The sequence below is a fragment of the Agelaius phoeniceus genome, chromosome 9 (assembly GCF_051311805.1).
Source record: "Agelaius phoeniceus isolate bAgePho1 chromosome 9, bAgePho1.hap1, whole genome shotgun sequence".
Taxonomy (NCBI): Eukaryota; Metazoa; Chordata; class Aves; order Passeriformes; family Icteridae; genus Agelaius; species Agelaius phoeniceus.
The window spans coordinates 25,781,577-25,808,861 of record NC_135273.1 but is presented as its reverse complement, the minus strand read 5'-3'; the positions used below and the strand labels follow the sequence as shown (position 1 = coordinate 25,808,861).

The window sequence follows — 27,285 nt, the reverse complement described above, 5'->3', positions numbered from 1 at the left end:
CTCAGTCTAATAAACTAGGTTACTACATCATAGAATAAATAAAATACCTACTGCAGGAAATATTCAGCACAACCCAAAAGGAGAAAAACAAACAAACCCAAATGCCTTTGAAAAAAATCATATTTAGGAAAAAAAGCCTCCTACCACAACCATACCTCCAGAGCTGCCTCCTCCCAGCAAGACAGGACCCTTCTGGTGCAGGCACACCAGGAGAAGAAACCTGAAAGGTGGGGAGACAAAGGGTGTCCTCAGAGCTTACAGCTGTGACTGCAAACCAGGTGATCAGCTCAACCCAACACAGGTGTGGGCTGCCCATGGGTGGGAGCTTCATCTGGAGCACCATTAAGCAACCACCCAAATCTGCCCAGAGCCCCAAGCAAAAGGGAAACCCTCCTTCTTAACCCAGGGGATTTAATCAAACTCACCCCAGTGCCTGTGTCCCCAGGGTATGAGGTGCCTGGAAGGGCAGGTTTGAAAGTAAAACTCCTTTTTTTGCTGTTTTGTAACATCAGTGTGTTCAAAAGCTCCTGGACTAACACTGCTCAAGTAAGGCAGATTGCAAGCAAAAATCATGCATAAGCAGAAGCCAAGTATCAGATGCAGAGAGCTATTCTGAACCACACAGGAAGAGAAAAGGAAAACCCAACAGAAAAAGCCCAATTGCAGCAGGAGCTTGGGGATCTGCAAGACAGCATCCAGGAGTAATGGGGGAGCTGAACTGAGCAGGAGTGGAGCTGGGGAGCACCCATAGCCCTGCACCCTCCTTCCCTTGCCTGGATGCAGGGTGCTCAGCTCACCGTGGGCACAGCTGATGGTGTCAGGGACCCACAAAACCTCAGGACATTGCCAAGGGCTCCCTGGCATCACCAGAGACACATTTTGGAAACACTTGAGCAGAAAACCTCCTTGGGGTTTGGATGATGAATAAGCTCATCATGGAGTGGTTCAGCACACACTTCTGGGGATGTGCTCAAAAACATAACCCTGGGCACAAGGGGCAGGGAGGGACATCCATGCAAAGCAGCACATGGGGCATTGAGCAGGGGTGGGCACTGTGGCAGCCCCTGGCTGGTGCTGGGTGTGTGACACTGAAATTCTGCCCCATCCCCTTGGCTGCTGCTGAGACACCTTCACTGTGTTCAGGTAAGAAGCCATTCTGCAAAGAACCTGTAGTTTGTTTTGTTTTGTTTTTTGTTGGGGTTCCAGAATGGAAGATGTTGCCATCTCTGCCTCTCCTCTGGGTTGATCCTCCTGGAGAATGTGTTATTTTGGCTAGTTCAGCATTTCTACCTGGTTCACTTAGCCCAGAGCTGACAGGGCTGCAGGCAAGACTGGAAGGACTGATTTCAGCAGCAGAAGGCTTGGGTTTTCCAGGTGGGTGCCTCTGTGTGTGCTGAGATGTCAGAGATCCCTGTAAATTGTTGTCTCCAACCCCCACTGATCCTCCCACCAGTGAGGCTGCATGAAGAGAACTGGCATCTTCAGATGGGTCTGTCTCAACTCTCTCTGTGGCTCTGAGAACAAATGAAACCCCTGCTTTGAGTGAGAGATGGCTGCAGACAGCAGGAACACACCACTTGAGCAGGGGAAAAGGACCCAATTGAGGAAGGCCATAAGATTGATTTGTGGCACTAAATAAAAAATTACACTGTTCAGCTTCACTTACACATATGGTAAACCAGCCTGGGTGAGGGGAGTATAAAAACGAGTCAAAATACAGATTGATTCTGAAATAAGTTCTTTTTTTATCCTTTAGAACCATGGACAGGAATGTACAGCTCCACAAAAATGGAGGCCAAACATATTGAACCAAAACATTTCCTGGGATTCTGCGTGACAGTTTTTCTAAGGATATTTCCTTTCAACCAGACTCAGTCTAAAAGCAGCTTCCATTTGCAGTTAAAGTAATCATGGTACACATTGCACACTTCTTGAAACACAATCTTTGTCATAGGCACTATGATTATTTTTCTTGTCTTTTTATTTGTTTTTACTGGTGAAAAAATAAACACAGGTGAAAATGAACACCTTTTTTCCCCCTACTTCAATGTGTTTAGACTATGTGATTAAGTGGATATTTTCTCCAGCTATTTAGATGAATAAACTTGAAGTTGGAGCATTCATTTCTGTGATCTAAAAGAAAGTTTGTGTATGTAGCTTTACATATATATATATATTCAGAAGTCCCAAATCCAACTCAAGTGTTTATCAGTGATTTTATTGACAACAAAACCCATTTTGTTGAAATCAAATTGTTGTCTTACTTCAGTGAATGGTTCAAGACTTTCGGCTGCAAAAAAGTTTTCACAAGACTCGCCCTAGCATTGAGAACATTGACTTTATGTTCACATTAGGTGCTGTTTCAGGCATATCTACAGATCAGTTTTAAGGTAAACATAATTTTATGTGATATAGAAAAGATCTGGTGACCAATAAAGGAAAGCATGAAATCAGGTTCAACTCTACAATAGGAGTTCATTGATTTAAATGAAGCCTGATTGACTCTACTTGCTAAGTGCTGAGCAAAAAATCTGAAATATTGGATTTGTGACCTTAAGATTTGTACTGGGAACCAATCATTCCACTCTTATTTCTGGACATCTCAATGTCCTTGTTGACTAAATAGGGAGGACTGAAAAACTATTTAACCAGTAAATCAGGCACATGATTTGCAAAGGCAATTCTTCCCTTGCAGTTATTCCAACTATCCCAGCTGGATATTCACAGTGAACAAACCACATTTCCATCACCTCTGTTCCATTTTTAAGTGCTTCTAGCGTAGGGATTTGCTCCAGGCCTCATCAGCAGCCTGTGAGCGAGGAGCACAGGGCTCTGCCTGGTCTTCTCTCAGCTAATTAAGGAAGACAGGCAAATGTGCTGGTGCCCAGATCCTGCCCACAAGGATGGAAAGTTGCCCATGAGCTACAGCACCTTCCTAGAGCACAGCCACTCCCACAGTGATGGGTTCTCTTTGCTCTCTGAAGCCATCTAGAGATAGCTTTAAATTAATGGAAATGCAAAGGTACTCCACTACTTACCAGAGAAACTGAAATGAAAATCACAACCTTGCTGCCAATCTGTACGAGGTTAGACAGGAGCCTTGTTTAAAAGGACTGTGATTTCCTGGGTGTTTTTCCAAGTTGCCCAAAACCTTGGGAGAGTTTTTCATTTTTAGCATCAGAGGCCTGCCCTACTGTAAACCTTATTTCCTGTCCAAAGAGGGATCTGAGCTTGTGGGATGCTCCCTCACCACCCAGACCACTGCCTGCAAGGCTTCAGGAAGGGCTGGTTTGTCCTGCTTGCCAGAAGGTGATGTGGGACTTGGTGCAGCCCCCTGGCCAATGTCACAGGAACATCCATCAGGAAAATGAAACTGAGATGGAAGTTAAGGAGAGTGGCAAATGCTGTCCTGAGCAATCTGAAAATCTGCCCAAGATACTGCAAACCACAGACAATGTAAGACAGCTTATGTATGTCACAGCCTGCAAATAAGAGTGACCAAACCATACAGAATCATTTTAGCATCACCTGTCTGTGCAAATGCTAATGGAATCAGCTGAAGGAGTTTTTGGTAATTAGCCCTTACTGATGCCCCTGCCCTTTCTGCAAACAAGAAAAGAGCACATCTCTTGCCTTAGCTTTGCTTAATGTTTTAGAAGTTTTCAGGAATAAGGGCTGTTGGAAGAAAGAGAGCTTCTTGGGAAGAAAGATTGGATAAGAAAGCACATGGAAAAACCCTGTTCAGAATAACCCCGCTCCCCACAGGCAGCTCAGAAATTTAGAGCTGGTCTCCTGACCTGCTTGGGAAAAAAACATACCATTGTTATCTGAAGTGAAAATGCAGACAAGCTGAATTTGCCTCCATGCTTCTCTATATAACATCCAGAGAAGCAGCATGGAAATTCCATATAAGAGATAGCTTTGTTAAATAAAACTGATAATGTGAACGATCAGCCTGATATTGCCAAGATCTGAATGCAGACAATTGCTGCAGAACAAGCATGGAGAGTTTTCCTTGTACTGTTTGTTCCCTGGGAGGATGGGAGGCACTGGCACAGGGAAGCTGAGGCTACCCCTCCCTGGAAGTTTTCAAGTTCAGGTTGGAGTAACCTGATCTATTGTAAAGTGTCCCTGCCCATGGCAAGGGGGATGGAAATAAGCATCTTTCAAGGTCTCTTCCAAACCAAACTATTCTATGGTATATGCATGATTTTGGACTGCAAGAGCCAGCTCTGATCTGTAGAACTGGAGTCAGAACTGCAGCTGAGCTCTGGCAAAGACAGATCAGCAATGACAATTTTAAGACTTTGGAAGCAGCTTCACCTCTGCAATAATCAAGGAGAATACACAATGAAGTAAAAAAAAATGAGATTAGTTGGAATCAAACTGCTTTAACGATTTGCTGAAGTTACCCTGATGGGCAGAGACATTTCTGCTTAAATTGCCCCAGCTCAGGTGGTGGGAACTAATGAATTAAGTCAAACCATGGGCCACAGGCTCAGAAACTGTAAATCAGCACTGCTGCTGGCACTCCATATAACCTGGCAATACCTGGGAGAATCCAGCCCATCAATTTTTAGCTCATATTTTTTCATTTTGATTTAATGAGAGGAGCCTTCACAGAAGTGAGTGCTGACACCTGCCTTTTGGCACAGTCACTGGTGGAGGAGCTCAGACACCCTGTGGGTCACCTTTGGAAAGGAGCAGAGGTTGGCACTGCACAGGTGCAGACCTGGGGTTTATTTCAGGCAGCTCCACTGCTGAGCCACCACAAATATCCTCCTTTGGGAGCCTTCACATTAACTGTGCTGCAGGGAAACAGCTGCCACTTGTGCCACACCAGAGTCTGACCTGGATGTTTTATGAAGCCCAGTATCTTATTTACCTTTACAACCCAAAGTTATCATTGATGCACACAGAAATACCCAGCTTTTCATGGGCAACTTGAAAGAACTAATTTGAACATTGTTAGCATAATTCAGGTTGGAAGGTCATCTAGTGCAACACCCCTGCAACAAGCTGGGACAACAAGATCAGGAGAGAAACATAAAACACAGATCTTAGCCATCCCCTATTATCAATATGTAAATACCAATATTTGTAATTTAGGTTTCCAACATCTGATTTTTAAAAAAATAGTTAATGTCATACATGTATTTAAAAAATATGGTTTTAAAAAAATACAGAAGAAATTTTACTTTTTTCTTTGGAAGTCTCTGCTTCCTAAATTCAACACTTAAAAGGAAATCCCTACTTAAAATCAAAGTAGTGCTGATGACCACAATTTCAATGAAAAGAGAATGATCTGAAAACGAAACAAAAGGCAAGTTTTTCAGATGATGTGGGTCTGGCCTGACACAAATTCCATCCCTCCTCAGCCATGGAAAAACCTGTGCCACATCAGGAGAAGCTCCCTGTCCTGCTCTCCAGTTGTTCCCAGTGTGTCTTGCTGGGGTGGTGAGGGTGGTAATGCTTGTACCACCTCTGTTTGCCCCACCAAGAACAGTGTAAGCCTCAGCTATTTCTAGAACACTTCAGTTCAGCAGATGGCTCCAGTCTGAATAGCAACTGGTTGATTTTTGATTAAGAAAAATTAAATCAAGTATTCAAGTCTCTCTTCTTTTCTTTTTGGATATTCATTTATTCTTTCCTGGAAGAGATCAGAGATAATCTAAAGCAAGAGAATTTAACTTGAGTCAGAAAGACAAAGTGAAGCCTATACTGTGTTTCTGTCCTGCTTCTGCTGAGGTATGAAATGTATAGGAGTGGATTTCATGGTATGAAACCATCACCTACAATGTAAGCAAGGGAAACTCCAAGCCTGGGTTTCCTGAGAAAATACAGATGACTTTACAAACCACCCTCACTTCTTCATGTCTCTGATGCATTTTGATAACCTTTAACTACTACTGTGTATTCCAGAGAAGGCAAGGAACTATTGTTTATTTTAGAATATTATTAGTAGTATTCTTTTATATTCCTCTATTATTATTTGTAATTTTTTGTTTCCAAATATTTACACAACTGGGAGCTCTTGTTCCATATTCCTTGAAGGAATGGCAGCAAAGTGCCTTGCAGCACAGGCTGCATAAATCCTTCTTCAAGGGAGAGCTTTCCCCTCAGGTCAAACCAAAGCAGACAAATGTTAAATGCATTAAAATGTTTAAGGCCTTAAATGTATTCAGGGTCCCAAATGTCAGGCTGATACTCTTGATTCTGAGGGGAAGGTAAAACCAAATGTGAATGAAGAAGCTGAATGGTTCCAAATTCAGTGAATTCAGTTGGACCAAAGCAGGCATGGACAGCACAGAAGTGGCTCTTGCACTGCAAGAAATAAGGACAGGGGTACCTCAGTGCCCAGTTCACTGCAGTGATGTGGCACAGACCATGGTCCCCTCAAGGAAAGCAAATTATAAACTGTATGTAGCTCTCCTGATGGTGTGAAGAGAATGTATTATTAAAAGCTATGGGACAAATACAGGATTTCCATGCTGCTGACATACAATATATCCTATAGTTTATTTACATACTTCAGTCATCAATAACCCTTCTCCATTACAGCTGTCAAGTATTATATGTAGTTTCTTATATTACAAAGAAAAAAAAAATAGAATTGTAGGCGGTCTTGCTGCATTTTTATTATTTATCTGGGAAAACTGGCACAAGAACAGCCTTGTGGGGTATTAGAAAAATCACTCCTTGTTTACAGGAGTGTTGATCAAAGAGGAAACTGCTAAATCCTTTCAAGCAAGGAAGAGTCAGTGCAGGCTGTCAGTGAGGTGTGAGCACTCTGTCTCTGAAGCATTGGAAACAGTGTTTTAATAATACAGAACCAAAACATAATTAGATTTGTTCCGAGGGACAAGGCAAGCAGGAAAAAAAATGGAAATTTCTGCCCGTTTTCCTTTAATCAAACACTACCACTGCGGTCATTAATAACTTCAGATAATTTACCTTTCCTAGCAGGTAAACCTTTCAACAGTAAACAACTGCACTGGTTTTTACTGTTAAGATGAAAGCACTCTCATCCCCTGCAGCAGACACTGGATGATTCTTTCCTCCTCCACTGTGGCTCTTCTAGTTCTGGGCTATAGTGATGACTTTCCACTGTCTCTAATAAATTCTGTATTTCTTGCTAGAGACTACCAATTCCCATGGCACAATCCTCTGATTGTCATGGAATAAAAATGAAAAAATAACCCACCAAACCAAACACAGGCCTGATTTATTAGTAATTTTACTGCTGTTGTAGCTTTTTGATCTCTATATCATGTTTGAACTTTCCTATGGAAAATACAGATATCCTGCCTGATACCATTTTTTGGAAGTGCCAAGTTGTGTTGGCTTTTTTCCCTTTTCTCTTTCTATTTCTAATACCTACTTCCCCAGCTTTCTAAAAATCTTCTTATCTTTACTAATTCCCACACCAAGTCTAAACCAGAAAACTGGGTGTCAGTTGTTTTCCTATAAGTAGACATCAAAACAAAGGAAGCACAATCTTGCTGTGAATTCAGCAATAATGCAGTACAGAACCAAAAAAAAGTTTGCATCACTTTATATTTTCAGCAAGATAAATAACTGTATTATTCTATGAACAATTTTAAAATAAAATTAGATAAAATCTTGATCTCTTTAAGGAAATCTGTCATTGCAGCTTTTGGACCACAAAAGAGGAGACTTTATGACTATGTGTCAGGCAATACAGATAATGGGTTCATTGACCTGTTAGGCTGCTGAAATAAAATAAAAACAAAAATCACAAAGAAGCTGAAAAATCTATACTAAATATTTGCTTTTTGCCAATCTCCTTGAAGATAAACATTTTAAATTCATGACAAGATAATAAATCACTTTATAAGCTCATTTTTTTCCTAAGGGGTAAAGAGTTTACTGGGAAATTTCATTTTATTGAAAGGCAATTGATATAACACCACTTTCAAACACAGTTTTTATTCCAGGTCTGCTCCTTCAAGCTTCAAATTTATTTACTGCAGGTAGGACTCTTTCAGAGTTCTTTGGTATTCATTTTCAGAATTTCTTATAAGACTAAGAAATGTTCAAGTAACATCCAAAAGGAGACTACAGGAACCTGGGGATAAATTGGGAAAAGGAATCCAGATTTTCTCCCTACTTACATGAGAAGTAGGTGTGAATTAATTTCTAACATTTCAATTTGGGAGCATATTGAGCACATGCTTGGTCATGAGCACATGCTTGGTCATAAGCACATGCCATCAACGCACTGTTTATTTGAAAATTTAAACTTGCAGGGTGCTGCTGAGTGGCTTTGGGATCAGCCACACTGATCCCAAGTTCACTGCTGCTGAGCCTGGCCAGGGACACTCAGCCTGTGCCAGATGGAGCTGGCAACCCAACCCTATCACCCAGCCAAGGAGCTGAGAGGGCTCACACTCTGCTGGGATGCTCAAAGGCAAAATAAATCCTTTTGTGTAGCAGTGCTGACATCACAGGGGAGACTACTAAGCTTTGTGGGCATCAAGCAGCACGGATTTGGGCACTGACCACAGCAGCTGAGAGTGTGGTCAGGTACCAAAGGCATTCTGAAGGGCTCGTGTTCCACAGAACCATTTGTTGATCTAAACATGTGCCTGAAAAAATGACAACATTCCAGCTTTGGGCCTTGGGGTACTGAAGAGTTTTTCAATGGTAAACACTACAAATGTGCCCATACTTACCCACATCTCCTATTTCAAATGCTGGCATTGTTCTACCGGTTTCTAATTTTCTTTAGGGTTATTTTGGATTGTTTTTGAAGAAATTCTAAACAGAAATAAATTTTTTAAAAAGAGCAGGATATATACCTCTCACAATTCTCCATGATGCTGTGCTGGAGACACAGGCTTTCTCTCTGCTCAGTTCAGAGCAAGTTCAATTTATTTAGTCAGCTGCTCTCCCAGTTTGTTTGAATGCAATGCTATGTGTGCAAATTTTCACACCAGACTACACCTGGAACTTCATAGGTCAGATAAAATTTTTAATTATGATCCACATAAACGACTGAGTTCAGAGCCTCTTCCAGGGGGATAACAGACTGTCTCCAAGGCTGGGAACAGATGTACTTTAGGAATGAATTGCATTTCTCAATGACTTGCATCCCTTCCAATCCACGAGTTCAGTGGGACCAGAAGCAAAGCAAAATTTGGCCTACCATGTTGGCTGTTTTAGTATGACTTTCAAATGGATGCTTTGCACAATCAATTGTCAGACCTCAGAGAAAATGTTGCCCCATTCACTGTAAAACAGGAAGGTCCACAGAGGAAAACAGTTGCATTAGAAAACCACACAAACAACATTAAGGCTACCTAGTTGGATGTTTTCAACCCTTTTTGTTTTCCTCTGCAAACAATGACAGTTTCAGTAAGATCTGAAGCGATGCTCTGAACAAATAATACGCTAGTCTGTCATTGGTTAATATTAACGTCTCTCTATTCAAACATGCTGAGAACTGAATAGAACAGTTAACATATAACAGTCACACATCCTTTGCTGAGTACAAGATCGTATCTCTAACATCAACCAAAGATATCCTCACCATTTCAGATCTTCAGCTAGCATTCAGTAAAACATTCCATTCTCTTAAATACATTGCTTGTCTCCTCTTTCTGGGTCTTTCGGGGGTGCTGCATGAACACATTCTCTCCCTAAAGGCATGGCCTATGATATGGTTCTTTCTTCAACTGAAATCTTGCTGTGTGTTCCCATTATGTTGCCAGAGGTGAATTTGCAGAGCTTGGGGGAGGGAAGATCTTGCATTTGAATTGAAAAGATTGAATTTTCAAGCATCAGTTTGGGCAGGACTCTGCACTGTACTGCATAAATCTCATCTCGAAGAAATTAATGGTGAACGATTCATTAGTTGTGATCACCACTTGAAAATTGTTGAACCAGAGGTTTATATAGCACCCAGTTTTCTTACAACATGAAAATTCAGGTATGTTCACAGGGTTAATGGGCAGAGGCAAGCTCCCTTTGCTCATGTCCTGAGATGGAGGAATGCAAATGGTGTGGACAGAAAGGTCCAGTGACTGTAGGGGTGCAAAGCTGATCTGCACCTAATGCACCCTGCCTTTCAGAGGGTTTATCTGGTGTGGGCTCGGGGCCATGCCCACCACAGCCAGCTCAGCTCATGCACAGTGAGATTGTGCCCAGCCACCACATATGGCAGGGAAATGCCAGGGTGAGCCCAAGCCCCACAGGGACCCTCCTCACTGCTACAAGAAAAGCTCTGTCTTTGCAGAAGAGAGTCTGAACACCTCACAATCCATCCTGGGGCATAAAACAATAGCTTGCCCTCAAAGACATTTCTGTTGAAAACACACAGCAAAGATTGCAGCCATAGAAAATTCTGTAAACAGGACAATTTCATCAACTTTATCTTTAAAAGTACCCCCAAAACCACAAAAGCAACCCAAAATAAGCCTTGCTGAATGAAGACTGTAAAAAAAAATTCTTTTTACTGCCTTAACAAAAAAAAAATGACATACACCTTCAGCATTTCTTTTCCAAATTTACTTGACAGAGGTTAAGATATTGCTTTATTCTGACTCAACATACAACAGCACTGTGGGATTGATTGTGCTATTTTGGGAAGTCTTGAGACTTGTGAACTAGAAAGTCTGGGGCATATTAATAAATCTAACAATTATTTTGCTTCAAAGGAATATTTTAATACATTCTGCATATACTCTTATTTTTTTTAAATCAATCTCCTGGCACTAACCAGGGAAGGCTATTTAGTGATTATTTATTATAGTGGATTTTTCCCCCCCCCCAAGAATAAGGAGATATTTTAAGACAGTAAACCCAGTAAGGTGTGTCACTGAACCCAATTCATTGCAAAATTGGCACATTCTGTTACAATTTACGGGGGGAAGAGGGACTCAAAAGAAAGCTAATGCAAAAAGGACTTACAGTGTGATTAGGATACAGCAACCAGGGAATGATGCATCCTCTCTAAGGCCTTGATCCCCTGCAGGGAGGGACTTGGTGGAACCATCTGCTCTTAGAAAGCTCCATCAGAGTCAGATCTCTGCATGCCTCTGGGTCTGCCCATACTGAACCATCTGCAGGGCTGAAGCTTTAAAGTTCACAAGCCTAAGTCATAATTAATTAAAGTGACTGGAGAACTGAATGCAGGAACAAATTAGGCAGTGTGGACACTTATTGGCTGGATTTTGATCATACTGGATCTCCCTGACTCTTCTCTGAACAAGCCATAATAAAAAATAAGTTTAAAAAAAATACACACACACCGAGAAGTGCTCCTTTAGAGCTTACAAATGATTTTAAAGTGTAAAAGTTTAGAAATGTTGAGGGGTGCTAACGAACAACAGAGTTTATGTTTCCACTTAAAAAAACCCAAACCAGAAACCAAAACCAAACCTGTTGTAGTACACACTTATACATTTTCTCTCGTTCTTCCTCACTCTCCACCAAGGCAGCTCTGATAGGCAAAGCTCAGAGGATGGAGCAGCTGTGGACTCATTGAATCTCTATAGACCCCAATCCTGCTCCCACTCTTGGCCAATCCCAAAGCTCATAAATGATTCCACTGACTTTCTTGGGGCAACTGACACATCAAATTAAGGTTGAGAGTTAAGCATCTGCTCAATTCAGGGATGTTGTCACCATTCCACAGCAGGTACCAGAACTCAGAACTAGGTGTCTGTGTGCCTGTTCTCGTGATGTGAACCTAGAATCAAGAGCAGAGGGGGAGAGGGGACTGGATCTGTGTTGGGCTTACAGGACATGTTCTCTCCAGGGTCTGAATCCCTGCCCAGCAGCTCACTGCAGCGCTGCCCTGAAACCAGAAATGCATCTAAGGACGGTACTTGGCCTTCACTGAAAAAGAGATGCATAGCCTAAGCCTTCGGACAGCCGAACAGGACCACGGGAAAGTCCTCTGGAACTGGAACTGTGTAATCCTGCCTAGAAAGCATCTAAAAGCACGCTTCATCCCTCCTGGAACTTTTCCCTTAAAAAAATATTTTGTTAAAAAACACTATGATATGAGGGCGATTGACTATTTGGTTTCTTCTAAGTAGATGCTCTTAAATTAATGCATATAAATAATTTGTATTTAACTTCCTTCCTTCCTGTTCAGCAAAGCGTCGAACGCGCGGACCTCTCGTTTCCCCTCCCGCAGCCCCCAGACGGAGTCACTTGGTCAGTACCGAGTCTCTCTGCGTGTCACTTTTGAGCACAAAGTGTGCCTCTCGCTCTGCCTTGGCCGTGGGGCTCATGGGCAGGAAGGCCGTGTTCTCGCTCGCGCCGCCCCGCGCCTCCGCGCTCGCCAGCTCCGCGTCCTCCGCCCGCCGCGCGTCCGTCAGCATCCGGATCTGCTCCTGCACAGTTTCCAGCAAGATTTTCACCTCGTGTTGCTCTGCTATTAGACAATTACTGACTGGGGAGCTCACGTTGACAAGTTCAGCAGAATAGGAGTTTTTGCACCATTTGATGCCTGTTACTTCAGGAACATTTTGCATTTGCATGCAGGCTTCGTCCAAGCCCACAGACGGGATGATGGGAACGGAGTTGGCCCTTGAAGAGGAATAGCTGACCAAGTCCTTCTGATCCACGTTATTAAAATATGGGGTTGTCTCTCTTGAAGGCAGTTGCATATTTATTGAAGGATTCTGAGGAGTTTTTAAACCACTGGATGAATACCTGGAAAGAGTAAAAAAAGTTGTACATCAAGCGGTCAGAGCAACCAGCAGCAGGGACACTGTGTGAGATTCAGTGAACTGTGCTGAAGAGATACACATCATTTTCTCCTGAAATAGAGGAGCACTTGGCCATGGCGGGGCCCTGGGGACAACAACAGGCTCTGGAGACTGGTTTGGATTCTCAAATCTGCCAGTTGCAAAGCACTGCCTTTCTCTTAGTCTCATTTCACCCACCAGTACAGGAGAATAATGGAAATTTACTTTTAAAACATTTCAGAAGTACTATATGTATATAATATAGTATGTATTATATTTCAGAAGTAATATAATGTATTATTAATTTTCTTTGAAAATAAATTTGGAATTCTATTCCTACATTTCTGACTGGGGAAACGGATTGACACTTTATTCAGTGTCAGAACTCTCAATGTCAAATGGCTGCTTTAGGAAAACACTTCTTTTAAAGTGCAGGTAAAAAGAACATTAAACACTCGTGGCTGTGTAGTCTTTATTTACATAGGAATGTACTCCCCCTCAAAGAACCAGAGCATTTAAGTGCAGTGTACCTCTGAATAAATTTTTTTTTGCAATAGCCCATACTTGTAATGCTGGCCTGATTTGTTTTATTTGATTTCAACTGGAAATAGAGATAATATACAGGACTTGAGCAAATGTCTGTGTTCTCTTGATACTGTAATACTGTTTAAAAAACAAATCCTTTATCATCCACTAACACATATTATAACATGATTTTAACGATTGTGAAGCAACTTAGTGAATTTGTATCAACATTTACACTGTGTTTCAAAGCCAAACTCTGTTTTGTTTAAAAGAAATACTTAAAAAAAACAGAAATGGAAAGTATAATAAAGATAAAATAAACAATGACAAAAAAAAATGTTTCCCATTTGAAATTAGTACTTCTAGAAATGTGGTGCTCTAGGAGTTACTATATTACACCAGTCATGGTTGCTAAGGACCACAGACATCACCTCAGTACCAGAACATAATTTATTTATAATCAGCTATAATCAGATTTATAATCAAGGCAATGGTGAATCTAATATGTTTTATCCATGGATGAGGAGAGCAACATTTAGATCTGTGTGGAAGCAGGTGCTCTAACTTGAAGGGTATTATTTCAAAAGTTCCTTAAGCCTGGCTGGACCTCACTAGGAATATCCTTCCACTCATATGTACCTCCTGCTTTTTGGGATGAGCAGAAAAAGAGTTAAGGAAGAGAAACTGAATGGTGTGAAACTGCCGTGGTCCAGCACTGGCACAAGCAGAAATTAACTGGAAAGGCTTCCTCTGGCCCCATGCTCCTGGCCAGGTGTCAGACAGGAGGGAGCAGGAGACAACTGCAGGCTCGTTTCCAGCACAGTGCCACTGACCTGTAATTAACTGCTATGTGCTGGCACTGGGTTTGTACAAGTGCTGCACACACCCCCTGCCCACGTGGAGCTGGCACAGCCCACACCAGGACTCTCCTGGCATCCCCAGGGGCTGCATCCTGGAGCTCTGTGAGAAGGAGGAAGGGCTGGGAACTTTGCTGCCAGGTGAGGGAAAGAGATACTGCTTTGGGGAGTGGCACCCAGGGGAATAATACAGCAAGCAGCTTTCTGGGATGTGTGCTACAAGTTCCTGTGTGTGCTCTGCAGCTGTTTCACATCTGAGACTTGGTTAATGACAGTGGCACTACGCTCAGACACACCTGTAGCCATTCACGGAGGGGCTTTTTACACCAGCTCTCAGGATGAATGAAATACTGATCAGGGGTATTATTCCTGAGGAAGGACAATTAAAAAAAAACAAATGAAAACAAAACAGTGCAGACCTTTGGGTTGTGCCCATTCTTGTTTCCTTTGCTTATATATAATTGTTCAAACGACTATAGCTGGAGAGATCGCATCAGTTGCATTAGTCCCTTTTTTGGTAATTCAGGCCCTAAATATATTCTGGGCTGCACCCTGAAAACAAAGGGAGTGAATGTTTTTAATGAATTTCACATGCAATGTAGGTATTATATGGATGATATATAAGCAAAAACAAGAAAAGACTGAATTAAAATGGGTTTGGTGAGAAAACAGTAATATTTGCCAGTTCCCCAATAGAGATTCTTGGTATTTTGAAAACTAACTGGCAGCAGCAGTGACATGTAACGAAATGCATGGTGCATTCCCATAATATTTTTTGAAATACAGATAGACATACCAATTTTATGCCAGAATTACATGTTTCTGCCCCTGCTCACAGGGCTTTCAAAGGAGAACTGAGGTTGAATTAAAGTGCATACATTGTGTGCAACAGGTGAGATATTAAACTCAAAGGGATATTAAATCTAAACCATGTGAGACTTGGCTTTTAGTTAATTACAAACTGATCCATGCTTCTGTGTGTGACACCAGACTGCTGCTGTTTTCAATAGACTGAGACTTAGAACTATAATTGCAGAACCTTAATTACATTCTCCTATAATTAACTTTCCCAGAACCACAGTTCCTCCAAAGAAATATATCTGTGTTTTTATCTGAAAAATTATTGTCTGAATAAATGAATTCATGTGCATGTGTTTCAAAGTGCAGCTCTCTCTCCACCCTCTTCCTAAAACCAAGCAATGAAAGCAAATATTTATAAATATTTAACAGTAATTATGTTATAGAGTGTGTAAGAGTCTAAATTAAAGAATGAAAGTGATAGAAGCACAATAATTTTACTGGCCCCTTTAAGAATAGATATCAAAGAGAGACACAAGGGACTGAAACTTTAAATATGAAATGGATTTTACTTAGCATAGTCCCAGCAGCTTTGCTGTGAGCCCTGTGGCCAAAGGTGTGCAGTGTACAAGCCTGACAACAAGGTCCATTGAGATGGATGGGGATCATGGCAGGGGCTCTGCCAGGCTCTGGGGCAGCCCTGCACTGAACACACACACACACCCCCATCCTCTGCAGGCCTGACTGCACTTCAGCCAGGCAGCTGCTGGATGGAGTTCAGAGTGCTCACAGAATCAGGGAGACAAACCACTTGGATTTGTGCTTCCCAACAGGGAAAGATGGAGGTGGAAAAGGAGAAGAAAGGAAGTAGTGTAAATTCTGCAGGGGACAAGGGAACTTTTCATTTGGGCTGGAAATTTGATGAGAACACCAACACTGTGAAACCAGCTGATGTTTAGAGGGTACACATCCTTAGTGCACAAAATATAGATGAAGTGCTTAAGTGGAATGAGGCCAGAAGGGGTCACAGTCTGGCCCCAATATCAAATTTTGCAGAACTGCAAATTCAAAATACAGGCCAGTACAAGCTGATACTTGTAAGGTCACACACTGATTTCCTAGACAAGAGTAAATACAATTACCCACAGCTTTGCTGTGCCTCACTCCTCAGCCTGGGAGGAGGCTCTGGCACCTCCCAGAGCCTGCATCACACGATGCTGCCACTGGAGAGGGAAGGCTGCCTGCTACTCCTTTCTGCAAGGGTGGCCAACTGCAGTAGGAAATTTTCACCAGGAATTATATGCACATATCACACAAATGAACAATATTTTTACTGCAAGAGGAAATAAACAATTTTTTTCCTCAGAAGCAAACAGTAACAATGACACAAGTGTGAGTCAAACTTGTTTAAAAGAAGTCACCAGACACCCAACCCCATCAGTTTCACCTGTAAGTCAGAGTGAGGAGTTTCACTGTGACTTACAGGTGAAACTGGGTGGGGTTTTTATTCCATTCCAGATATCACTCCTATTTTCATATAAAATATGCTTGTAATATTCTGGAAAGTCTTTGGAAATCTATAGGGATATGTAAATACTATGCAAAGTATCTCAGCAATTGCAAAAGACTTCAAAGGCAGCTGCAGGTTCTCAGGAGCACTTCTGAGACCCAGACCTTATGTACAGCTCAGCTCAGTGCTCTAATAAACTGAATTTAAAAAGGAAAGGAAAAGCAGCATTTGTGCATTTTTGAAGACAAACCTGTATGAAGCTATGTACAGAAACCAACTCTGCAATGTGCATGATTTTCTTTTCAAAGCCCTAAAGGGGCTCACTTGAGGCATGGCTTTACTCACCCATGACAAGGTATGGTGTCCTGGTCGGTGATCCTGGACTCCTGGAGCTGCTGATATGCTGGTCCTGCAATCCCATTGAACCTACCCCGAGGCAAGGGAGGAGTCCTCCGAAAGGCATTTCTGTGCAGCATCCCACTTCTCTGTCCTGGGCTGCAGCATGAAGAGAGACTTCTAGGAACAACACCAAGAGCACAGTAACAATTATCACATCAAAAGCATAAAATTCTGCCAAGTAAACGTTCAGGATTAATAATGCATGGATTACTGTTCTTATAAACTTTGCTGTGGCAGTCTATGATGTCAGTAGAAATTCTCTATGGAAATATAATAGTACAATCCACCATTAGCTGCTGCTTATGCCATTATTTAATACATCACCTCTTTTCTAGGAATGAAAATAATTGCCCACTATATGAAATGTTTTCTTGCACTTGATGAAGGATGCTTCTCCTTTCCATGCTGCATATCATAGTCCTACTATAGAGAGTTGAGTCCTCAGACAGCATAGACAAACAATACAGATCTCTCATATCCACAGCTGAATTCAAAATGAGATCCTAAACTGAAAGCCCAATATATTATCTATCATCCTGTGAAGTGCTGCTTCCTGATACAAAAGCATTAAATTGAGAAAAAGTGTAAGTGAAGAATATAAGCAAAGCTGATGAACTGCAGATTGAAGAAGCTAAGACAAGTTTTCTCCACCTTGAACAGTATTTCTGTATTATTTTATTCCTGTTTTATATACAGATTGCTTTGTTGTTTATATACATTGATACCATGCTGTTTCTTTATATGATATAATAGAAACTTGAACTCGATAAAAAACAAGTCATAATTTTCTACTTATTTTAGAAAATTGGTTTTGTAAATGTCTGGTGTTTTGGAAGGAGAATGGATTTTTTTTTTCATTTCACACTGGAATGAAAAAGTATCTAGAATCCACGGTTTTGCTATATAAACCATACATTTGCTAATGCAAAAATATGGAAACACAGAACTAAGGCAAGGCATAGCCCATTTTTACTGCTAACAGGTCTCAGTACTGCATGGCGTGACTGAATATTCATTTTTCAGCTACTCTATTTCTCTTGGCATCTTCTGGGTCTCAGAAATGCATGTGTTACCTCATATTCTCTTACATCTTTAATGATAACTTAACAGAGGTTTTCTAGATGCCTTTTACGAGTCATTATTTTTGGCTGTGTGAATAATTCCAACTTGTGACAGAATTCAGCAATGCAAAAGACTTGATAAGTTTGCTTCTTTTTTCCTATTATAATGTGACTTAAAAGTAATCTAATTTTTTTTACCTAGTGGAAACTTTAATTACAGTTAGGGCCACATCTACTCCCAGAGCAATTCTTTCTTGGAACAAGCACCTTGGACAAATTCTCTTTGAGTGTACATTTCCATTAAAATCAACAAAAATCAACATTTTCTGCCCAAAATTAAAAGAAGAAATAAATTCAACACTCTCTATCCTACTGCTCAGGCTAGCAGTGTTCCATTGCAGTCTAACCTCTGTTTTCTTCCACACCTTTACTTTCCTAGTGCTTTCTATTGAAAAGACCAACAACCCATAGCAATAACATTCCCTCCACGATTTTTTCATGCTTGCTTAAAAAGATTTTTCCTTTGCTACTAAGGAGGCTGTGAAAAAACTTTTTTAAAAACCTGAAATACTGGCCTCTCAATTCTGAAGGCTGAGTTTGAGTTGCAAATTACAGTTCCTACTCTGTAAAATAACACTACCACATCACAAAATAATTGACAATTTCTGCTCAGGAGAGCCTGAGATTAATACAGCAGGGGATCTCAAAAGATGCAGGTGAATTAACAATTTGTGCTGGATAATGAATTTTTGGGGTTTTTATTGACATGAGCGTAGTCATCAATGGAATCCAAAAGTGAAAAACAAACTTCGGATTGGTTACAAATCTTTATAGTTAGAAACTTTTATTGTTTAATTTGTGGTTGGTTTGATGACTTTGAGCATCTTCCTTGTTGGATGAGAGTACATTATCTCCATATGCAAATTCACAAAAGCTCTATTTCTAATAGAGGTAATTTCAACACATACAGCTAAACCTGAGGTAATGGGTATAAAACTGTAGAAATGCTGAGACCAAGGGATCTGCCACAGTCCTGCAACCACAGAACTTCCAGCCCTGACACAGTCTAATTTGCTGCCAATGCGAGGTTCTTAGACTTTCAACATTTCTGCCAGAAAAAAAAAACAACACAAAACAACACAAAACCAAAGGAAGAATGAACAAAAATCATTTGAGGTCATGGACAAGAAAAATTCATTAAAGATCAGGAAATACTTACAGACAGTGCAGCTGCAAGCTGCAGCAGTTGTTTCTCCAGGCACCAAAAAACCCCCTAAGAATTTCTGTTAAAAGTTCTATGGAAAAGGATCTCCAGCACAAAGCTTTTCCTTTTACACAGAACTGATATGAAGATCAGCAATGAAAATGTAATGTCCCTCTCAGACTTCTCTATCACTCATGTGAAAAATTCCTCCCTCTCAGGCAAACAATGGTTTTTGGATTTCTTCAGGGAATTTATTTTCCTTTAGCCAACATTGTGGTTTCTTCCTTCCTGCACTCCAGTCTAACTGGGTAAAAGAAACCAGCCCACATAAGTGATCCATTCAATAAAACAGACCAATACATAAAGCTGTAGCAGATATGTCCTTAAAATCTATCAATCAATTACTCCAGAATCAAAACATCCGAATATGCATGAAGTGGTTCACAAGTGATGCACAAACTAGGGAGAAGTGCAGTTCTGATGAATTAATGGTTTGAAAAAGGCAGTTCAACCATCCTAAGGTTAATGAAGAACTTGGGATTCATTCTTGCCAGTTGTTTTGTGTGAGAATTTTCTTTGGGTTGAGCAACTGAGTGAAAACAAAGTCTGATCCTACAGGTGGAGTCTTCTCTTCATACACAACTCCAAATGCAGTTACCCAGTTTTATGAAGAGAAGACCAGCAGTGTTTTTACAGTAACTCTGGGATCCTTCTGTACTACTTCTGAATTAATTACAAACCACCCAGTAAATATATACTCCTGAGCCAGCTCCCAGGCCGTGTCCTCTGATACTCCCTCAGAGCCACCTTTTTAGGCTGTTACACAATCTACTGCTAACATTTGTATGGATCAGCTACTGAGACTTTCAGCTGATTTTAGAATTAATAAATACAGTCTACAGCTACAAATCTTCTCTTGGTTTCTGAAATGTAAGCATTATTGATTCCTTCATAACATTCTCCTATTTGGAATAGTCTGTTTGAGGCTACTCAGGGAATTTGGAACTCTATGACAATCCTTCAATGCTACCTGTGTCATCTGGTCATCATCCTGGTGATAGAAAAACAGAAAAGGGAACAGAGCATTCAAGGTACATCAGATGCACTGAGTTTAATCATCTGCCATAACCTCATCATATTCTTCCTGTAGTGCACTGATCAACCTCCATCCTAAATTGATGATCATATCCAGGCTACTATTACAGAAAGTTGTTCTATATTGAAAACTTTGAGACTTCTTTTCAGTTTAAAATTAATTCTGATGAATATTCAGCAGGTCTATGTGCCACCACACTCCTTCCTTTTAAATAGGTCTTTTACTTCTCGTTGTGCTTGCTCTCATGTATTCATAAGCAGAAGTCACACACCCTTTCCAGTCTCCTGAAGACTGACATAAGACAGACTTGTGACACTTTCCATGGAACATGAATCATTCCTCATCTTGGCTTGGGAATGCAGTGTGAGTCCATGGCAACTGGGAGGCCATTTTAGCCAGGTGAGATTACAGTGCTGCATTCTCACACTGTGCTGTGTTCCAGCTTTGTTCAGTGACCTTGGCACAAACAAAGTCTGTCCCCAGTGTTGGCTAATTCTTTGAGTGCTGCCCTGGTGAATGTCCTACCTTCTCAACAAAAGTCCTTAACATCTGCCTTTTCAGCACCTCTGTGCATGCACATCAGAGTTTTCTGCCTCTCCCTACGTTCTCCCTTTAAAGGCATTAGACACATGACAGCAGTGACTGAGCTTCTGTAGAGATCTAACTCAGCCCACCAAACACAAATGCAATCATCACTGCATATGTTGCAGTACCTGCTGTTGGTAGGACAGTAAAACAATTTTTGCCTTTTTTATATTTACCGCAAGAATCTTCTTCCCCCGCATTTATCCTAAAATCTTGACTATTCAGATTCAGCATAATTGGTTCCTACTTTTATAAATTCTTCATCTTCCTAAATATTTGACACTTGCTAATCCATCATCTCATCTCACAGTTCCCATTTTTACAGATTTTGCTTCCAGACATGAAATTTTGTTCTTTCAATTTTTTTTTTTTTTGGATCAAGATTAACCAAACTTGATTAACCATCTTGAGAGCTTTGATTTCCACATTTTACTTCCACTTTGACTGTGGGAATGTCTATTTTCACACATTTGGTTCTGTTCATATTCAACCTTTGTCCTCAAATAGTCATCCCAATGATGCAATAAAAAATGAAGTCTATTAATTCAGGATTTCCCTAACTGCTTCAGTTATTATCTCTGTCCCATCATCTGTTTTGCTTTTTCTTTGGGAAAAGAGCAGATTCCTTACACCTTCTTCCTTTCAGGCTTCCTCTGCCTTTACATTCCTAGTTGCTTTAGTTTATCTATACTTGCTCTTTGAAATTCAATAGCCTTATTTACAGAATAACTTTAATTTACTCTTTCCTCTACTGTAAACTGAATCACTTATATCAGCAGCATAAAGAGTAAAACGCTTAGCAAATGAAAAAAAAATATTTTCCATGTTTTTTGTGGTGTGAAAAGTTCACACCACAAAAAAAATGAAAAGACAATTTATTATTAATTTTAGGGTAAGTTTATCCTATTTTGGCATTTTTGTAAGACAATACAACTGCTCCAGGCTGAAAGCCTCTACATTTGGCTTTCATCATGGCATTCTCTGAAATGAATCCCTCTAAAATCAAGGATGACTGCATCCATGAATGAAAGTCAGGATGACTAATTACCAAGGAAACTGCTATTCAAAGGGATCACAACTCAACCCATAATTAACAAAACTCTAATTTATTTCTATCTATCAGAAAATAAGGCAGTATGGGTTTCCTTCTTACCAAGATCAACAGATCATCCAAGACAAATTTTTGAGCACATTGTATATATTGCAGGAAGTTTACTGATGAAACACATTTGTTAATTTTGAATTCTGACAGTTCTAAGAGTTATTTTACATATGCAAGCAGAAGATGTAACATTCCTCTATGGCAACAGCAGTGCACGACACAGGCAAAATATTTTAGGAGATGAATAATAACACAGGCTACATATTTTTTGAGATTAAATTTCAGTTTTCAACCTAATCTCTGCATTAATTCTTTTTGTGTAGCTGAGGTTTGTTGAGACAGAAAATTGCTATTATCCATAATCTGAGTGAAATAATTAGCCAGTCTCTGTCAGTCACATTTCAACAACTCCAAATGATTCCCTACACTGACAGTCTTACTTCCAGGCCAAAATTTATTAGTTTCAGGATCTGGTAACCACCAGCTCCTGATTTTAAGAAATGATCACCCATCATTAGTGTCCTTGAAAATACCAGCAGAGAAAACAGGTCTGGATGTAGAGCAAAGTATTTCTGTAGCAAGCAGAAATAAAACAACAATAGAATTTAGAACAGCCCAAAAGAGAGAACCTGCAGAGCTGATAGACTTTTTCCAGGGTCAGTCAGGTTTGGAATGAAATGAAGAGATATTTGGTATAAAATCCTCATTTGACCATTTGTCCACAGTAAACACTATTTAGAAAGTAAATTAGGAAGCTCTTACATGGTACATAAATTAAAGACAGTCTTGTAAGTCTTAAACGTTCAAGTCTGTTGACTTTTTATAAAATAAGGACCTTGTATAATAAACTTTAAGCTTTAAAAAGCAAAAAAATTCTTTATAAATTAACTAGTCATCCCACTTGCAATAGTTCTGAAGCAAAAACGTTTCTTGGATATTACAATGACACTATTAAAAGGTAAGGGAATGAGTTTTTTTCTGAACTTCATGTTGTGACTAAATGGTGATAAAATTCTTCCCAGACTTCTGTAGAAAGCATTCTAGGAAACAGCCCCATAGTTCATCTATGCTTAATAAAATTATTAAGCATGTTTTGAAAATTTCTGTGTAATAAGGAAAAAGACCTAAGAAATGGATCTGACATGACAACTGGCATTATTTTTTTTCATGTCAAATTAAAGGCTTAAGTAAAGTAAAAGTAGATAGAACCCAAATATCCCTTTCTGGTTTACATGTGGCACTTTGTAGGTTAAGCAGATCATTTATTCAAACGAGAAAACAAATAGCTGGCTGGGAGACTGCACTGAAAATGCACCAAATACTACAGAAGCCAGATCATAACCTCATGCAATCCCAGACTTTTTAAAAAGTAATTAAAAAAGAAAATCCTTTTAATAAACATGTCTTCCAATCCAGATTAGCTAGCTGAAAAAATTCCAAACTCATTTTTCTCAGCCTTTTTTTCTCTCTCTGTGCACTGGACCAGATGTTACCACTGTCATTCCACCAACATTATTGCTTGTACCAGACTCCAGTTTGGTTTCTAGTCCTGTAATGAAGCACCTGCAATCTTTCTCATCCAAAAACATGTTAGAAGCAGAATTCTAATCTGAATCTCATCCAGTGATGGGTGACATTCCTCTTTTTTTTTCTCTTGGAAACAACCATCCAAACTTTTTTAAGCCTTGCTTTCAAAGGCCACCATGTTTTCATAAATAATTCATTATTCATTTCATGTGTCTTTTGTTTAAGAAAACTCCAAAAAAGGGCTGGAAGTTTGCAACCAAGTTTTTCTGCAGCAATGAGTCATTAACTTCATGAACATTGATAAGGAAAGTCTTGTTTTTAATGGCTCCTCCTCCTACAGCTGTTCCACTGGCTGGGCTGTGCCTGCAGCTCGGATGGGGCCTGTAAATGCTTCCTGCAGGACTGGCACAACCCACAGAGGAAGGCAGGGAGCACCCCTATTACCTTTTATGTCTGCAGCTAAGAAAAAGCTTGGACATCTGGTTAATAAGCTGGCTGAGGCTCTGCTGGCACCAGGGCACTCAGCAGCAGCTCGCCCAGAGCCAGCACAGCATAACCTTGCACACGGATCAGCAGCTCTGCAGCCTCCCAGGCAGCTCTCACAGACAGATGTTTGCTCACCTGTGGTGCTTGATGGGCTGGGTTCCTCTGTCAGGAGACAAGGCCTCTGGGAAAGACTGGGTGCCTGAAAAACTAGACTCCATAACTTTGTGCAGAATGGGCCCCGGGTGCCTATCTGGCTTTGAATACTGCAGCAGAGAGAAGAACATTAATTAATACTCACAAGACAAAGTACATTGTTGATGCTATTCACTCTGAATTCATATCAGAGAGGGATAAGAAGTGCTCTAGTGCATTTTAAAATCAGAATTAGGCATTGCAAGTAATACATTCATTCAGCATTGTTTACACAGCAGAAAGGGCTGGTAACCATTACCCCCATTACGTTCTGCACATCAAAACACTGATATCAGCCTTAGCAGAAAAATTACAGACTGATCTGCCCACAATGATGGGAACAACGATCTCTTTGACTAGAAGTCTGTTTTTGTGGCTGTCCATACAGAGACAGATCACAAAACACATCTCAGAGGACAGCCAGCAACTTCTTGGGTCCTTTGGTGATTTCAGTCAAACACTGCATTCATCATCAGCATGTACAACTATCAAAACCAAACTGAAACAGCACTTGTGTCATCAGATAAGTAAGAAAAATATTTGAATCCTATCCACAGAGCCAGGTATCTCTCTGAACCAGTCTGAAACTTTTGACCTGGGAGTATCTGTGCTAGTAAGAACAGCGTAAACATAATTCTTCTTGTGGCAGGTGTGGGCATAGGGCAGTCTCTGGGCACAGAGTGAGACACAAAGGTCTGCAAAGCAGACGCCAGAAATGAAGAACAGATTTGTTCTTTTTGCTTTGTGATTCAACTGCAGTTTCAAAAAAAAAAAAAAAAAAAAAAAAAAGTGTCTCAACTGATATAGAGCCCATAAAGTTGAAGTATAGAAAAAGCTGCACTAAAAAGCTGCACTTTGGCTTACCAGAAGATTCCATGTTGTTGGTGGTCACTGGGCAATATCTCAGAGATATGAGAGGGTAACTCACATTTCCACTCAGGTGTAAAAAGTAAAGCTGTTTCCAGACTTAATTTTTACTTTGCATTACAAGGACCTGCACTAAAACTAATAGGCCTGTTTTCCTTAATTTTTATTTTTAGTACTAGACACCTAGATGTCCATGCTATCTTTAAAATAAATTTGTATTGTGGCAGTGATTACATGATGACATGTTTTAGAAAGAAAATACAAATTAAATTATTAGAGAAAAAAATCACAGTGGTGAAAAATGTTTGTTACGATACAATAGCATAAAAATTCATGGAGAGGATAGTAAGCACTCTTTCAAAAGACAGTTCTTCATAATTATTAGTTTTGTCTAACAAAAGACCAGTAACTCTTAATAACAACAGACTGTTATTTTCTGACTCTCACTTATTCTTATCTACATTTCTGTAGACTTCAGCAAGATCAAAAAGCAAAGTCGTACAGGGATATTCCCTTTTAAAAATAGGTTACAGGTACTTTTAGTCCAGCCAGTCACACTTCTTATGACCAATTTCTATAGATAAAAAACCAGCTCTTCAAATTTTTTCTCCACTGCTCTTCTCCTCCTTTCTGTTGAGTGAAATACCCATGTTAAACACAAAATCATTTTTTTTCTGCTTCTGAAGGCAAAGCTGTGAGTGGCAATATGGAAAAATGGTGCTGCATGCATGAAGTAAACACAACTGAAATAATAAGAAGAAATATATTCCACTCTCATTACTTTCAGTTACCATGATCTTAGATGTCACTTGTAAATGTTGTAGATAAAATATTCAGACAGAAATATGATTTTAAGGTACTCGCATTGGTGAAGGTTTTAAACTTTAATAGTTCTCCTGCCAGCTGCAGAAATGAAACTGGCTTTGATTTCTGACCTGAATAAATCAATTTGAGCTATGTAAAGAATGGCTTGCTAGTGCCAAGAAGCTATTTCTGTCCTTTTTTTGAGTTTGCTCATGGTACAAAACTGAAGGCCTGAATGGCCTGTAAGACCAAGAGTAAGAAGTACATCATGAAGAGCAGAGAGAAGCTGTGCCTTTTTCTATATCCTTGTTTCAGGTGGATGTGGGCTGGAGCAGTGGTACACAGAGACTTTCCTCATCACAGCTGAGCAACACCAGCACACCAGAAGCTGCTCTGATGCTGATCAGCAAATTTTACTGAAGGTCCAGCACCCAGCACCACCCAGGCACAGCCTACAAAGGGTATTTTTTACCCCCTAACTGAACATTTTTCTCCTTTTCAGATACTTAATACACAGTCATAACATTCATAACAATGAAAATGTAAATTAGTTTAAATTGAGGGTGTGAATATACAGGGAATTCTAATAATGCAATTGAACAGATCTGGATGCACCATGCTATTATACATTTTAATATATTTAAACACAGTTGGGTTTATTCTCCTTTAGCTTAACTCCAAGTGCCACACCCATTCTCTAAGATCACCTCTGGAGAAAAACACCTTCATACTCTTGTGAAGAGCTTACAGCAGCATCAGTTGGTGCCCCAGGAGGACAACAAGGGATCATTCCCCAGCCACATCCCAGCAGGGCTCATCCTGCTGCTCTCACAGCTCACTTCTCACCTGGGCTGAGCTCCTTGGAAGCCTCTGACTACTGTGAGCTGCTGAATGCTCAGCCCTGAGGGAGAAAAAGCTGTGAAACCCTTTCAAAGGCCTGTTACAGTAACAGGCCTTGAAAGCATCACTGAAAGCTTATCTGTATCTGGGGTTTTTAATGTGTTTCTTGTTTTTTTTTTTGCCTTCTTGCTTAATTATCTATTCTTGTTTGAGCAATTACTGAAAAACACTGAGGCATATGGCTAAATAAATTAAAGAATAATGATTGCTTTAAAAAAAATTGCAAATTTTCCATTTTTCATTGTTTCATGGAGAAAATAATCTATTATGTGCAATTACTCAACTCTCTGACAGTAAAAATTCCACCCCCTGCTAGTTAATGCTAAGTGAATCTGAGAAGGTGGCCTGAGCCAGCAGACAAGAAATCAGCCTTTGTCACTGACCTGCTGCATTGCTGTGAGCACATAACTCCTCTGCTCTATGCCTTGAATCCCCTCTTCTGAAATGCAGGGCTCAGGGATAACAAATGCCACTGGAATGCTCCAGAGCAGCTTGACACTGCTGTCCTGGTGCTATGCAAACCAAACACCCATCCCTCCCCTGCCTTTACTCAGCTCCTCCCCTTCAGTGATCCCCCAAAATAGTGAAAGGCCCAGAAATCCACGTGGCACTGGAAGAGAGGTGATGTGGGGATTCCATTTCAGAAAGAA

At 40.3% G+C, this 27,285-nt stretch overlaps 1 protein-coding gene across 3 annotated transcripts in view; it reads right to left on the bottom strand.

Moving 5' to 3' along the window:
- Window positions 1-1,721: 1,721 nt before the first annotated feature.
- The window catches only part of NRG3 (neuregulin 3), a 393,136-nt gene continuing 367,572 nt past the window's right edge, over window positions 1,722-27,285 (bottom strand). For 2 of the 3 annotated variants that reach the window (XM_077183308.1, XM_054637248.2), the window contains exons 7-9: window positions 24,008-24,135; window positions 16,758-16,928; window positions 1,722-12,687 (exon numbers count right to left, since the gene is read on the bottom strand). In XM_077183308.1, the coding sequence (XP_077039423.1) occupies window positions 12,180-12,687; window positions 16,758-16,928; window positions 24,008-24,135 (807 nt within the window). In that variant the 3' untranslated portion in view covers window positions 1,722-12,179. The remainder of the gene's footprint in view (window positions 12,688-16,757; window positions 16,929-24,007; window positions 24,136-27,285) is intronic. The other variant, XM_077183307.1, reaches the window with a different exon arrangement.